We start from the raw sequence: 15,910 nt of genomic DNA on the forward strand, positions 1-15,910 counted from the left end.
CCTGCCGCACTCCCGCCGAGGGGCCACCGGGCGGTGCCGCGGGCGGGCACTCAAGCTCCCGAGCCCGCCCTGACCGACTCCGTGACGCCGGAGGCGGAGCCGGGCTGCCCTGTGAGTGGAACGGGCGGGCTGAGGCAGCTGCCCCACTATGGGTAGGGTAATGGGTCTGGCTGGGTTGCTGCTGGGGCTCGTCGTGCTCCCCGCCGTGCTAGTGAGCACCAGCCTCCGACACGGCGCCCCGCGGACCGAGGCTGAGCCGACCGGCTGGGAGCTGGCGGCAGATGCCGTCCCCGAGGACTCGCTGTGGCCGCTGCCGCAGTGGGTCCGCACGTACCCTCGCCAGCTGCAGCTAGCGCCCAGCCGCTTCCAGCTGGTGCATGGCGCCGGCTCCTCGGCGGGGCCGGACTGCGGGCTGCTGCAGGATGCCTTCCGCAGGTGAGCGTCGGCGGGGCCGGGGTGCTGCAGCGGCGGCCCGGGGACGGGAGCAGCTGCCTCAGGGCCCCGCCGGCGCCTCTGGTTCCCCGCAGGTACTACGAGTACATGTTCGGGAATTCCCGGCGGCGGACATGGGGCCGCAGGCCGTTGGCTGCCCGAGCGGAGCCCGAGCTGTTCCAGCTGCAGGTGGTGATCGAGGCGGGGGACCCTGGCTGTGACAGGCACCCGCACCTCACCTCCAGCGAGGCCTGTGAGTACCCGCTCGGCCGCTCACCGCGCTCCTCCTTCCCCGGCTTAGGCGGCACCGTTAAGCGCTTGTTTTCCTATCACGTGTCCGGTCTAGAAGTCAGCAGGGCTTTGGGTCTGTTTTTTTCAGGAACTGGAAAGCAAGGGCTCTCAGAAGTGCACAAAAACATTTCACAACAGTGGCGACCAGAAGATAATTCTTGCTCTTGATACTATGGGAAATCTCAGCCCACAGTGAATCATGAAGCTCGTCACCTGTCGCCTATGATTTTTGCAGTTCAGCTGTCGTACAGCTCACTCGCCTACCTGCTACTGTCCTTTATAGCAGCTAGCATTAGGAATCGGAGATACCATAGTGTGCAATAGCCAGCTATCTTTGGTGAGATCTGTGCACAGTCAGGAGATTATCCCTTTCAGTACAGGATATTTATTGGGTGAAGGCTGTCACTGCTTACCGGTCTCCTAAGAAATGACTGCATTTGAACTGAAGCTTCTTACACTGAGTAATACATGGTATTTCCTGTTTTTCCAGGAAAACCAGAAAGTGCTTGTTGAACTTGTTATTCGTCTTGCAGTGCTATAAGTCTACTTCCTGTAGATACAAAAAAGGATTTAAAATCATGTTTATATTTAACTTATTTTTCTATGCTTCTTTATGAAGTCCACAAGCATGGAGAAGTACTCTTAAGTGCTAATCGCCAGAGAATTTCCTTAACAGAAATAAGACTGAGCAATAATACTGTTTTTTGTCTTGGGTGGCTAACACAAAGATCTACATATTCAGTTAATCTAGGCCTGCTTCGAGATAATCTTCTGTTGTTTTGTATCCAGGATACAGATCCTTAGAAAAAAGATCCCTTTAATCTCAAGTCATACATCTGCAGCAGTATTAATTCCACCTGACTTGTGACAGAATGTGCTGATATTAAATTTACTCAATCCTATTGGGACATACAGCCAAAGAGTTCAGTTTTTATGTGCAAGCTTATAGTACATTTCAATGAAAATTAAATATAGCAGCAAAAATACTAATACTCTTAACATTGTTCTGCCAGTCAGGTTATTGTGCAGCTTTATTATTATTTGAACTTTGAACTGGTTTGTGAACTTTAGATTTTAATCTAAACTGGTTCTTGTCTTATGTCATGGAATCTGTCAGACCACGTGATTTTTAGGTTGCATTCTTTAGAGCAGTTTCTTCCTTCTGCTTCAAGAAATAAGTTTTCTGTTACAAGTAACATGTTTTCTTCATGTAATAAGCTGAGCTTGCTAGACTTAAGCAAGTTTGAATTTTTTGGCTTTTAATGGGCTGTCTTTTTAAGGGTACAGATTCTGAAAAATGCTGTTATTAGCGACTTGCTGATTTGGGTGGTCTGGCGCGTTAATAAAGACAGTATGGACCAATCAGGGACTAGTAGCAAGAGTGTCTTGTAGCAAGAGTATTGGACTTGTAATCAATGGGCAGGTTATCTTCCCTCCTGCCTTCTGAGTTCTTGACTGTTCGTGTAAAATGTTTCAAGTAGCTTATTGTAACATTTTCCAACTTCATTTAAGGTATGATACCTTTTTTTCAGAAAAAAAGAAAACCCTGCTGTGTTGTAAATAAATCCTTGACAATCTATCACATTTTCCCTACTGTTTACCTGCAAAGATTGCAGTAGTTTTCTAAATTCTCTTTCTTCCAGTATGTGTAATCTGTGCTTTGGTTAGCATGGATAGCTGTTCTTTGGTAATTTAGATAAATGTTTGAACTGTGTAAATTGTAGCCAACCATTCTTTCATACTAACACAGATGAAGTAAGTCATTATACTTATTCAAACTTTTGATTTTTTTCTCTTCTGTTTCAGATGTGCAATTATTGCTTTGATGTTTGAATACTAATATAAATCTATATATTTTTATATATAGATATCTATATAAATATATAAAGATAAATCTATATAGACCTATATATCTATATAGATATATCAATATAGATGTGTATATATAGAGATATCTATATAGATGTGTATATATGTGTATGTGATTTTAAAAAATACTTTAAATATATTTGTTTCTTCTCTAAAATCTACTGAATCACCTTAAATTCAAAACCAAAATAATTTTAGCTATTTTTTTCACTAGTACTTTGTACTTTACTTCAGTACTCAAACTTAAGGGAGGATTGTTATGGATCCCTTCAGGTACCATTCTTCATTTTACTTACCGTACTTCATCTCACTGCCCCCATACGGGTGCTCAGGTCAAGAGGGTGACCTGGCACCCTGTTGGTGCATCAGGCACAGCATCAGCCCATCATTCACAGCATCAGTGGAGGGGATTGTCCCGCTCTGCTCTGAGTTGGGGTGGCCTCACATCGAGTGCTGGGGGCAGTTTTGGGTGCCTCACTATAAGAGAGGTGTGAAGCTATTGGGGAGTGTCCAAAGGAGGGCCATGAGGATGGTGAAGGGCCTTGAGAGGAAGATGTATGAAAAAGGGCTGAGGTCACTTGGTCTGTTCAGTCTGGAGGAAACTGAGGGGAGACACCACTGTGGTCAGTATCTTCAAGAGTGGAAGCTGAGGGGCAGGTCCTGATCTCTTCACTCTCATGACCAGTGACAGCACTTGAGGTAACAGCACGAAGCTGAGTGAGGGAAGGTTTAGGCTGGACATCAAGAAGTTTCTTTACCTGGGCTGTGGTTGGGCACTGGAACAGGCTCCCCAGGGAAGTGGTCTCAGCACAAACCTGACAGAGTTCAAGAGGCATTTGAATAATGCTTTTAGGCACATGGTGTGACTCTTGGGGGTGTCTTGTCCAAGCGTTGGACTCAATGATCCTGATGCATCCCTTCCAGCTCAGCATATTCTGTGATTGTATATTTTGATTTGTAATTTTTTTTCTTTGTATTAAGACCTTAATAGTAAGCACTTGACAATATATGACAAATTATATCTCTAAAAAACACATGTAACCATAAACTATATAAAAGGAAGGTAAAAGGAGAATTTATGAATTGGTTTGGCTTAGTCACCCAAACCTTATCACATATGTCTTAAATGGAAAAATACAGTCTGTTTTAAGTCAATTGTATTAAACTTTGCTGGAATTTTGGCTCATGTACAATATTTTAACGTTGCCCTTATTAAGTACCTTACTTCTTTTATCTTCTTTCTGATTAGCTGTTGACTCTCTGAACAGCTTTTATAGGAAAACATAGATGAAAAATAATTGCATGCTATCACCATTTAAAGCAGGATTGGTTGGAATTTAATACACAAAGGGAAATGTGTGAGGGATTCTTCTCACTTGAAGAATATTTTTAATGCTTTTTGGTATTGCCCTGTCAATTAATTCATTCTTGATGAGTAAGCGTTATTTTTCTTTTCTTTAGACCACTTAACTGTAACTGAGCCTGTGGCTGTATTGAAAGCTTCTGAGGTATGGGGTGCTTTAAGAGGTAAGCTGATGTTTTTCACATTGAGCTATTCGTTTAGGCTTTTTGCAAATTTCATGGCAGACCAAGAACTAGCTGACATCTGAGTCTTGTCCTCATTCAGTACTTCATTGGAAGTAAGCTTAGTAAGGCCAGAAGGATACTCAGATGTGTATGATTTAGACCCTTGGTCCAGATGCTCAGCATCTCAGATCCAGTGGGCACACTGTGAGTACATTCTGGCTGTGCCCGAAATAAGCCAGGTCAAGCAAAAAGCTTTCTAAACTACAGTGTGAACAGATTATTTTCTGACTGCACCTATAAAGTGGATGTGCTGAATACATCGCAAAGAATAATAACAATCTTTTAAGTCTGCTATTCTTACTGGAATTCTAAGTCTGTATATTAGCTACCTATAAATCAACAGATTTTTGATGCTGAATTAGAAACTTCACCAGTTCCAGAAATTACAGGAATAGATGTACAAGACCAGAAATTCCCACCTTGCTCACAGTAACTTTCTTACTATTTGGGAATTAATCTGCTGCAGCTGAACAGTAGCACAAGTATTCAGTATCTGCAAAATAGAGAATTTGAATGTTTTTTTCCAGAATTTTTTAAATGGTGATGCTTGAGCAATTAAGGGAACTGTGCTAAAGAGAAAGAAACTCAGCCACAAAGCATTATTTCTGGCTATGTGAATGCCTGTAAATGGTTATGGTGCTGTTTAACTAAAATTTTAAGGGCAAGTACTGGGTTGTAATTGAGATCCCTTTCTCGGATATTTTCCCAGGTTTGGAAACCTTCAGCCAGTTGGTTCATGAAGATGACTATGGAAGTGTAAGTATGGCTATTAGGTAAATCCACTGTCCAGATAACTGTGTGCTTTTCTAGAAAGAACAGATCTACCTGTTTCATTCAGCAACATTTCAGTTTATTACATATTTCCAAGAATCATTTTCTGAATAAGAAAAAGTGTTTCCTGTTTGAAATTATAAGTATCAAAATAAAAAAAAATTCTAATTTTTAAATCTTGTTCTCATAGTTTCTTGTCAATGAATCTGAAATCAATGACTTCCCAAGATTTGCTCATAGAGGAGTCTTATTAGATACTTCAAGGCATTATTTACCATTGAAATCTATTCTTACAAACCTGGTAAGTAGGCAGTTTTGTATCATTAATAATGAAGGCTTTTTGTTGTTGTATTTTGGTCCCTGAAGTAGGTAGCAACTGGAGCAGATATGAAAGAAGAACCCATCTCCTCTGTCTGACTTCAAAAGGACAGAGTGAACTTTGATAAGCAAAGGTCTGAACATAGACTGGAGAGAAATCAAGTAGGCAGACACAGTGATTATTGAATCTGTAAAGGAGACTGGTGTTTGTGGTACCTTGGATTCTCTGTGTTTTGTGACGCTTAAACCAGCTTATGTGTTACTTCTTGGAAGCATGTTTTGAGACATCTGACTGTCATCAAGCAGTACAAGGGATACCTTGCGAATTCTAGCCTCAGTGACAGTGATTTCAGGAAAACTCCAGTCTTTTGGAGCAGACTTTGGTAGTCCAGCAGCAGGCTTTGGGAGTCCTTCCTTAGGCTGCTTAGTGCAAGCCAGTAATTAAGTACTATAGAGCAAGGAAGAAAATTCAAAATGTTCACTGAAAGCTACTGAAAAATAAGCCCAGACTAACCAATAAAACCAAACAAAACCACCTCCAAAAAGCTTAAGTGAGCACACTAAGAATTAATGTCCTCCAGCCCTGATGGAAAGGTGATTTGTATAAGCTTAACAGCCAAAGCTGAGGTTTTTACTGTTTTGCACTCCCCTTTCCTTTTTTTTTTTTTTTTTTTTTTATGTCATTGTAGGTGTGATTATTTAGTTGGTTGAAGTGGAAGAACAGGCAGTTTTCTGTGTTGTCTCTGTCTTGCTTCTTCAAGATGAAATAATATTCAAAATTTCCCCAGCATGTTGCAGAACTTGGAAAAACATGTTAGAGATAGGCAGAAAGAGTGCAGATAAAAACAGTCTTTAATTTCTGAGGTAATCCTTGAATTACGCTCAGAACTTGTCCTTTTGGTATTTACCACTTGTTTTCACATTCAAGGTCAGTGCCTGTTCAGCAGGTTATGCTCGTGTAGCATTTGCGAAAGAGGGTTCTTCAAAGTCTCAAATATTTGTGTCACTATTTTTTGTCTTGTCTGAAAGAGATATCCAAAGAGACTTGCATTTCTAACTGTGTTTGTGTTTCTGTAACTGCTGCTATTCTACTTTTTTTCTTTAAATTGCATGTCTGTCTCCGATACATTATCAAAGCTACATTTCATGCTGTTTGCTGGTATAAGAACAAGTATGCTTTTCCTCCCACCTCTGTGCCTGCGTGCATCCAGACTGATAAAAAGCGTCAGTAATCTCTTCTCTGACATGTGATGATTAGATACTTAGGGCAGCAGTTAAAGTACATTTTGTGTTTGTGTTCAACTGCTGCACTGTATTTCCAGGAAGGGCATTTGTCCTTGAGGAAGGAATAGCTGAACTATTGAACCTATGAAGGTCCACAGATGTAATTTTCTATGTAGAAGGATGGTATTTTTTATAAAGGCATGAAGAGAGAGCAATTAAAACTTCTGCAGTGTCATGAAACAGATGACATAAATTTGGGGAATGGACAAGATATGAATCTTCCTTTGTATTTGGTAGGAGTTTCTGAAGAGATTTTATCACCTCTTTAAATACACCTAGGTAAGAAAAGAATGGGAAGAGTGGGTGGTGGAAACAATTGTATTGTGGCAAAGAATTGGGAGCACCTGTGTTGCAGTCAATCATGAGCGATGTAAACACTTATTTGGTCTGCTCACAGCACACCCTTCTAGTGACTAACAAGCCAGCATAACTCGAGGTATGTGTCTAACTGTCCAACTGGAGTCATAATTCTAAAATAAGTGTGTTAATATTGATCTTGATTATCTTCAAGACCAAAAAAAAAAGGGAAGGGCTGACACTGTTATGAATGAAAGCAAAAGAAACACTGTCTTTTGTAGGGAAAATGCATGGTTTATTTTGCATGCATTTGAAGTGGATTCTGCAGAAGTCACTAGTGACAAGGGACGTACAATGTAGTAGGAAATTTTCATGCTGTTCTGTTTCCAAGTCCAAGGTGTTTAGTTATAGAAGTATAAGCTTTTCTATAAGCTGAAACAGCTGATGGTGCATAGAGAATTACCCACAGAACCATCTTTGTTGAAAGGGACGCACAATGATCATCAAGTCCAAATCTTAAGTGAATGGCCCACATGGAGGTCAAACCTGCCACCTTGGTGTTAGTAGCGCCATGCTGTAAGCGCCTGAGCTAATCTCAGGGTATGTGTTCTGAAGTAGAAAAAAATGGTAAGTGTTCATAGCAGTTCATACTACACAGGCTGGTAGAATGGGGGTCAGATCAAGAGTTTGTTGACAGCAGTGGTGAAAACAAATTGCAGAGGGGTGGAGCAGTTAGCGTGTTTACTAGGCTTTAGTGAAAGAGAATGCTTTTTTGGTTTGCTGGGGGGGGACTGATGGGTTTTGGTTGGTAGTTTGGTTTGGTTGAGGTTTTTTTCTTTTTTAGTTGTTGCTCTAAGCATCATATGCTGGGATAAGACCACTTTTTGCATAGACTTTCTATGAGAATGAAGTGTTTAACTAGACTGTTGCATTATTTGTTACAGGATGCCATGGCTTTTAATAAGTTCAATGTTCTCCACTGGCATATAGTAGATGATCAGTCCTTCCCTTACCAGAGCATTTATTTCCCTGAATTAAGTGATAAGGTGAGTGAACATCATTGGAGCAGGGTGGAAGGGCAGAATTCTGGCAAATATTTCATGAAAATAAAATGTAGTTTACCAATGCTTGAGTACATCTGCTTTGGCTGATTGTAAAACAGTACCATGGGACCAGTAACCAGCAAATCCACATTTTGGAGCCTGCCTGAGTTTCTGTGGGGACCATTTTTAAGTCTTCTTTTGGGTACATGGTAAATGACCACCTTTACTCTTCTGTGCACATTTTCTGAATGATCCTCAGTGTTTGCAGGCTTTTGAACACTAATGGTATGCAAATAACAGTAACATTGCTTGGATTTCTCTTGATGGGTTTCTTTAACTGGTAGACTTCTGCCACTCAAACAAATGTACAAGATTTTCCTGCCAGCTTTTGGCAGGAAATAACCACTGCAATAGTAATTTTGCCCTATCTGACACCTAGTTAGCTTTACAAAACACACCATGTCTGTAAGAGATCCGAGAAACAAATACACTGGAATGTGTCTCTTTATTTCTAGACACATAGTAGTCTTTGTTACATTAGTGAGAGCCATCATGAGGTTCTTGCTCAGTCACTGTACAGTAGGAGCCAAATCAAATGCAGTTAAGTAGTTAAGAATAGTTAAGTAGACTAAGCCTAAGATTTGTGATTCTGTTTTAAAATGCTTGCTAGAATCTGACCCCCATGAAAATTTTGTTGGCAGTGCTTGAGCAGATGCTATGAAGAATTTTATAATTCAAAAATTGTAGATGTTGCATAGTGTGATCAGATTTTGTCTAGTAAAGGCAAACTCTAGTAGAGTTCTGTTGTTAATCCTACTGACAGCTAGAGAGATGGAGATGATCTTTGTCTCAACAAGGTTCTCTTTGAAAGGCTTCTTGTCTACTGTTTCCTTTTTTGAGTAAGTTAGCTTTGGAAACCATTTTCAGATAAACAGAAGCTTAAGGTGCTATTAATCATGAAGAGTCATGATGTATTCTTGTGTAGTTTGGCTATTTGGCAAGCATCTGTTTCACCAAACTGTGGTCGTCTGGGTCATTGTCACATTTGTTGGCTGTGTGGGAGTGGAATTACGCTCAAATTTAGTGTCACAAAAGAAACATGTCCTAATGCTAAGCTGGTCCCTGTATCAAAGCCTAGAAGCAGAAATGTTGGAAGTTCTTTCTGACTTGGTAGAATTTTTCCATTAGTGTTGCATGTTGTGTTTCAGAGCTAATGGGCAAAAATAACTTGCCTCTGTACAGAAGAATTAAAAACCATATCTTCAGAATTTTGAAGGAAAAGAAACTAGCTTTGTGTGTTCTTCAATAACTGTGCACTAAGGAGGAGAGGAAGGTCTCCTCAAGGAGATCTGTCTCAGTGCTGTGAGTCTGTTGTTTTTTTCCTCTCCACAAGTTAAGTGAAAAGTTCTGTCCATGCAGTTGATAAACCACAGCCAACTTGTAAAACTGCTCTCCAGCCTAAGTCTTCCATCCAAATTTTATCATCTGCTGATATAATGTGTTGTCTCTAAATGTGAATATTTTACAGGGGGCATACTCTTCTAACCTCATCTATGCTCCTACTGATGTCCGTCTGGTGATTGAGTATGCCCGGTTAAGAGGCATCAGAGTTATCCCGGAGTTTGATACGCCAGGACACACACAGTCCTGGGGAAAAGGTATGCCCAAGAAAGAAAGTATTCATTATTAAGAGATGGTGGTAAGTAGTAGCAAGCAAGTTAAGCTTTTAAGAAGTAACCAATAAAGTGCTTTGGAGCACCCTTGATAAGAGGTAAGGAAGAGGAACAAAGTGATGTCATGACCTTTACAGGTTACAGGAAATAAAACTAATGAAGAAAGTTGACATGTTCTATGCTAGGTGTGTGTGTGCAAGGGGACAGATACATTTTGCTTTAGGCTTCATTCTGCCTTGAGCTATGTACCTCACACTGACTTATGTGTTAGAAAAGCAGAGTAATAAAAAGAGAAAAAAAGCCTCTGAAGCACACTCATTATGTTTGGCCTTCTAACTGGCTTCCATCTGAATGATATTTATTAAAGCTTTTTTTTTTTTTTTGTTCAAGTAGTTATCCAAATACTGATTTGCAGGTATTGTGCCATGTTGCATATATTAGTGTGTGTTAAATCATAGATCTGAAAGTCAAAGTCCTGACTGCCACTTAGAGGGTTCTTTAACCTTTTACAAGTTGTCTTACTTCATCCTACCTCTATATGATTATACTTAAAATAAGTGAGCACTCAGGTCATGAGTATTTACTTTTTTAATATGGCTAACTGCTTCTTCCTGCTAGCAAAGTTAGCATAGCAACATGAAGCTGAATATCATCTATTAATGTTTTTATTAGGTCAAAAAGATCTTCTCACTCCTTGTTACAGTGGAGGACAGCCAACTGGGTCCTTTGGACCTGTAAATCCCGTTTGGAATACAACTTACGACTTCATGACTAAGTTCTTTAAAGAGATCAGCAATGTATTTCCAGATGAATTCATTCATTTGGGAGGAGATGAAGTGGACTTCAATTGTTGGTATGGTGACAACTCAAGGAACAAATATCTAGTGCCTCCTAAACTTGTTCACCTCCATCAATTATGGAACCCAGTTGCATAAGAGTTTTCACTGCATAAGTGAAAGATCTCCACTCCTACCTCTGTAACTATTTACAGGCAGATCATTTGTGAGCCTCAAAAAGCAACTGATGTGCAGAATTTTGCTTTGACTCATAGTTTCATAAACATTCAGTTATTCTAAAGGATTTCTTTTTGAAAAATTACCCTGGCAGAAGAGAGAATTAGTATGTTAGAAAAGTACTAGGTAAGAAAATCAACATTTAAATGATCTGTGTTAAAGTAGATGTTCACATTGAGTTCTGCCCACTAGAAAATCTGGTAACAGTAAGAACTACCAGATTCATGTGTGTTTGTATTAGAAGTACAGCATGTATTAATTCAGTTGTGGATGTTGAATATTTTGGAGTCTCTCTGCTGAAGAGCCTAACTAATAATAAAGAACTTGGAGCATTTTGATGAGTATTGCAATTGATCTAACTAGTATTTCTACATTCTCTTTAAAGATCAAATCCGAACTCAGGACATGATTTAATTTTTATTGAGAAGGAAAACTTCCGACAAATGCTTTAACACAAAAATGCTGGTTTGTTTTATGTGGTAGAAACACAAAATTGTTGAGTTCTCAGACTGCTGATAACCTTGGCACAAATTGCTGAGATGCCAGGAGCCCCAAAGCTCTTACGAGTTTGAGGCAGCCTGCCAGGGACCACTTCAGAACAGACTCCAGCAGATTTACTAGAGAATTAGGTCCATTGGCTTTATTTCAAATCAGGATGAAACCCTTTCAAAATATCTAAGTCATGTTAGATGTTGCTTGCAGTGTGTTCCAGTCTGTGGCATGCCTAAGGCATCAATGTGCTGTGGATAAGTAGAAATGATTAGGAAATCCAGTTTAAAACATAACAAAAATTTTTTTTAAACTTATTTTCTTGTTATTATTTAAGGAAATCTAACCCTGAAGTGAAAGAGTTCATGAAGAAGCGAGGTTTTGGCACTGACTATGCTAAACTGGAATCTTACTATGTTCAGAAGTATGTTGGTTTTTTTAATTCTTGCTCAGTTTTTCACAGCCATTATTTGAGGGTGGCATTGAGGTGCAGATATGGAAGCTAAATTAATATCTACATTATCTTGAAAAATTAAATATAATTAATATTTGTGACTATCCACTTCATTTTAAAATACCAGGTCTGAAGTTCATAGCTTTAAAACTTGGGACACAGCATGGATATGTAGGCCAGTTTTACACATAGAGTTAATCTATTGAGTATCTTAAACTAGGTTTCTGCAGTAATGTCAGCACACAGGGTGCAGAAGTTTTTGGTGGGATTTCTTTCCTTAAATAACATGGATTTAGTCACCCTGTGACTAAATGAGTTGCTGGTAGTTTTGGACATCAGTTTGTGTTAATGCATGTGCACATTGTTCTACATGGTAGAACATGCTCTGCAAGACAGAGCACTGAAGGCCGAAACCAGAACAACCTGCTTTTTCTTGGTCCCCTGTGTAGTGGTGGGAACAATCTGATGTGCCTTGCGGTAGGAAATGTTGCTCTACTTTGAGTGCTTGTACTTATCTCATTGAAGTTCACAAACCTGATCTTATTTCTAAATCCTAGCATTTTGGACATTGTTTCCTCCTACAACAAAGGACAAATGGTCTGGCAAGAAGTGTTTGATCACAAAGCGCAGGTAAGATGGGAAAATAAGTAAGGTACTCTTGCACAACAGCAGAATATTGTGTGAGGCTTCCAAAGCAGACTATTAAGTAGATCTGGCCTTGTCTCTTAAGAGTTAAAGCAAAACTACTGACATTAGCAAGTCTCTCCAGCTGTGAGTAATTTCAATCCCTTGAAATTACTACTTATTGAATATGTAATAGGTAAAACAGGGACACCAGCATTGAAGTGCTTTTTAAAGGTGAACACAGTTAGTATAATATGCTTTAAAGCATCAGAGTAAAAGGTAGAGAAGTTTCTATGCGTTTTCTTCCAGTTTTTTTTCTCATGTAACTGTGAGTCTGGTCTAATAACACCAAATGCTCGGCTTTTAAGAGCTGGTCAGATACGTGGTGCTTGTAGGAATCCGCTTAGTGCATTAACTGTCTGTAGTATAACCTAGGCTTCACTCCAGTTGGGTGTGATTAGCAAAGAGCTAATCAGCTTTAGACTTGGAGGGGAGGGAAAGGTAGTTTCCAAAATGTTCCTCTTCAAAACAAAACAGAGTTTTGAAATTCATGATCCTTTTCCTTGATAACAGCAATTAGGATTGCCATTAATGTTTGTGGGTTAAGCTGGTTAGTTTGTTTATTTTGTCTTCTTTCTCTTCTAGCTGAAACCAGACACTGTAGTTCAAGTGTGGAAGGCAAATAACTATGCTCATGAACTGAGCAGTGTCACTGGAGCTGGGTTCACTGCTGTCCTGTCAGCACCCTGGTACTTAGACTACATAAGTTATGGGCAAGACTGGAAGAAATACTACAGTGTTGAACCACTTAACTTCTCTGGTTTGTTACTTCTTTTTATATGCATGTTCTGTGCATGACACTCCTTGGTTTATTGTCCAGTGTAAATGGAAAAAATACGGCTGTTCAGAGTGGCCATTCCATCACTGTGATTATAGTATCATCAGAAGAATTATGGTCAGCTACAATTCTGGAAAACTTAAATGTTAAAAAAAAAAAGGGCCTTTCACTTCAGACAGGGAAAGGTGTTACCTTCCTCAAGCGTCTGATACTGGTATTTGCATAAGATAGAATGCCAGACTAGGTGTGCAGATGCTTTAGGAGCAATGTTGTGCAAAATGGCTGTTTGTAGACAGACACTGAATTTATATTCCCAAGCTTCATGAGTGTTAAACTGGTGGAGAAAAAGGCATGTTATCTCCCCGTATCTAAAGTTGATACAAACGTCTTTTACACTTGCTTGGGGCTTTCATTTTGTGAAAGGAAGCTCTCAGAGCTCATTAAGTATACCCAACTAAGTAATTTTTTCAAGGAATGTTCTGCATGTGATAGAATGAACAGTTTTTATCAGCATTTAAATCCCTGAGAAATGTCAAAAAACAGAGGAATCTCTTCAAAGCATGAAAGGTATATCTTTCTGACAGAGCAGAGAAATGTCTCCTCTGGGCAAATGCTTGGTGGTTCTCACATTCAGTAACAAGACTTAAGTTACTGCTCAGGATAGGTACTTTATATGAAAACAACTGAATATAAATATATCTATATTCTATAGATACATCTATATTAGATATATATATATATATCTATATATCTGTTGATATATGTCCATCATCTGGACGGAGAGAAATGCTGACTTTCTGCTTTGAATTCAGGATCTGAAAAACAGAAGAAACTTTTAATAGGTGGAGAAGCCTGCCTATGGGGGGAATTTGTGGATGCAACTAACCTGACACCAAGATTATGGTATGGACTGCTTCATCATTAGATTTTAAAAAGACAGCTACAAGAAGCATTAATTAATCCCACAGGACTGTATGCTGGTGGTAACAGCGCTCTGTGGTGAACCTAAGCAGCTATGCAAATTAATGCCTCTGGGTATTAAAGTATTATATTAGACCTGGTATTAAAAAAAATAATTATCCATTCTGGGCTATAGACCATACCTACTCTAAAACTAAGAATACCTTTACAGGCCTCGAGCAAGTGCTGTTGGGGAAAGACTCTGGAGCAGCAGCAATGTGACCAACTTGCAGGATGCCTACAAAAGGCTAACTAATCATCGATGCCGCATGCTCCGGTAAGATTTAGTAGCTACAGTGTATCTTGGTTCTCAGGTTTTATAACCAATGGAATAAAGGTACAGGCATGAACTTCTGGTCTGGAGATGAAGGGAAAAGAGCTAGCAGTTTAACCTGACAGTAAATGCAAGCCCATTTGGTTTTGTAGCCACTGAAGAGGAAGACAGATACATTAAGACAGGAGCTCTGGACAGTTTTGCAACTAAAATGGTCAGAACTCCCTTTCAGTGAAACACTAGGACTCATCTGTGATTTTCTTTCCTGTAAAGGAAAAACACCGTGATTGACTTATTTCAGACAAAAATTATATTAAAGGGTAAGTGGGAAGAATGCATTGACAGAAGGAAAAGCAGACTTCTAAAAAAAAAAAAAGGTGGTGTTATTGTTTATTATGAATAATAATTAAGGAACTGCAGCAGGTAATCTACTGGAGCTGTTTGCATGAGAGTTGAACTTGGGCAAGCTATTCTTTCAGGTATTGCCTTACTTTAGAGGCTGAGAGGGGTGGATAAGCAGTCCATGACAAATTTAATTCATTTATAAAGTGACTTTGTTTACAGTAGTAATAACATATTCTTCTCCCAGTTCTTTCCTAAAATGTACCTAGACAAGTTACTGGTTATTGCTAATGTTTTTTTTTTTTTACATTCACAGTTTTACATTCAGAGATATGAGTGACTTCTAGGTTTTAAGTCTAAGTTTGACTCCAGTTTTGAAGTATACAGTCAGAGAGCTGGATAGTTGAACTGCAGCAAGCAGTGAAACATATCATATATGAAACATACGATATTGTTTCTCTACATAAGTTTATGACAACTCATTGAAAATCTCAACTCTGTGTGGTAGTAGTTCAAGGTAGATACAGTAGCAGTTACAGTCAGCACTTGAAACTCAAGCTCTTTCCTCATGTTCGTGAGACATGAAGATGTCTTAGCATGATTATCCATTGGAGTCACTTTAGAATATATAGTATATGTTTAGCTTACTGTCACTCTTTAATCAAGAGTGACTGAAGGACTTGAAAGTTTTGACTTAGCTGAGTTATTTCAAACTAATTTAAAATAATGATGTAGGAAAATAGCTGTATGTAAATTGTGATATCTCCCTCAGTCATGAGAAAAACAGATACATTAAGAGAGTCGACAAATACATGTTAAAAGCAAGATTAAAGGGATTTTAAAACTTCCATCCTATTACTTAGCAGGTTGGTGCATCTCTTTGTGGAGCTCAGGAAAACACTGCTACAGCTGAACAGTTAAGTGTACCGTGGCTGTGCCACTAGGATTAGGGTTCTACAGTGAACTAAGCTATGCTATTCCTGGACCTGGATTGACTTCACTGTTGCATCTGCATCTTCTTCCTTAACACTGGTACTTGTATTGTTGTACAGGGAACCGGTCCAGATGACAGCAGCTGCTCTGCTACTGCTGGCATGAGAGATGCAGAATGCAGGGGCAGACTAAGGACTACTCCCTGTACTTGTACATATTTAGCAGCAGATAGTCTAAGGAAAAACTGCTTTGCTGGCATAGGATGAACAATTCCTGTTAGAAAGTAACTACCTTAATAAAAAAGGTATGTTGTCCTGAAAATGATTCTTTTTAGACAGGCTTTGAACCAGGAAAACACTAGAGAAACCATTCCCTTTCCAGTGATGAAATGAACATTACATGGAGCTGCTTTTGTCAC

General features: G+C 39.4%; 2 protein-coding genes across 4 annotated transcripts in view; one reads left to right on the forward strand and one right to left on the reverse strand.

Annotated features, from left to right (window-relative positions):
- The window catches only part of ENC1 (ectodermal-neural cortex 1), a 41,432-nt gene extending 40,712 nt beyond the window's left edge, over positions 1-720 (reverse strand). Inside the window, exon 1 of the mRNA XM_023943477.2 lies at positions 1-720. The gene's annotated coding sequence lies outside the window, so the exon portion shown is untranslated.
- The window catches only part of HEXB (hexosaminidase subunit beta), an 18,491-nt gene continuing 2,584 nt past the window's right edge, over positions 4-15,910 (forward strand). The window contains exons 1-13 of one of the 3 annotated variants that reach the window (XM_086866740.1): positions 4-435; positions 528-685; positions 4,054-4,119; positions 4,889-4,935; positions 5,141-5,251; positions 7,794-7,895; positions 9,421-9,550; positions 10,238-10,418; positions 11,405-11,491; positions 12,079-12,151; positions 12,791-12,965; positions 13,796-13,886; positions 14,116-14,220. In XM_086866740.1, coding sequence (XP_086722866.1) covers positions 149-435; positions 528-685; positions 4,054-4,119; positions 4,889-4,935; positions 5,141-5,251; positions 7,794-7,895; positions 9,421-9,550; positions 10,238-10,418; positions 11,405-11,491; positions 12,079-12,151; positions 12,791-12,965; positions 13,796-13,886; positions 14,116-14,220 — 1,613 coding nt within the window. In that variant the 5' untranslated portion in view covers positions 4-148. Of the gene's footprint in view, positions 436-527; positions 686-4,053; positions 4,120-4,888; positions 4,936-5,140; positions 5,252-7,793; positions 7,896-9,420; positions 9,551-10,237; positions 10,419-11,404; positions 11,492-12,078; positions 12,152-12,790; positions 12,966-13,795; positions 13,887-14,115; positions 15,797-15,910 lie in introns of all 3 variants that reach the window. The other 2 variants (XR_015280027.1, XM_086866741.1) reach the window with 2 other exon arrangements.

The sequence above is a fragment of the Cyanistes caeruleus genome, chromosome Z (genome assembly GCF_971803275.1).
Source record: "Cyanistes caeruleus chromosome Z, bCyaCae1.hap1.1, whole genome shotgun sequence".
Lineage (NCBI taxonomy): Eukaryota > Metazoa > Chordata > Aves > Passeriformes > Paridae > Cyanistes > Cyanistes caeruleus.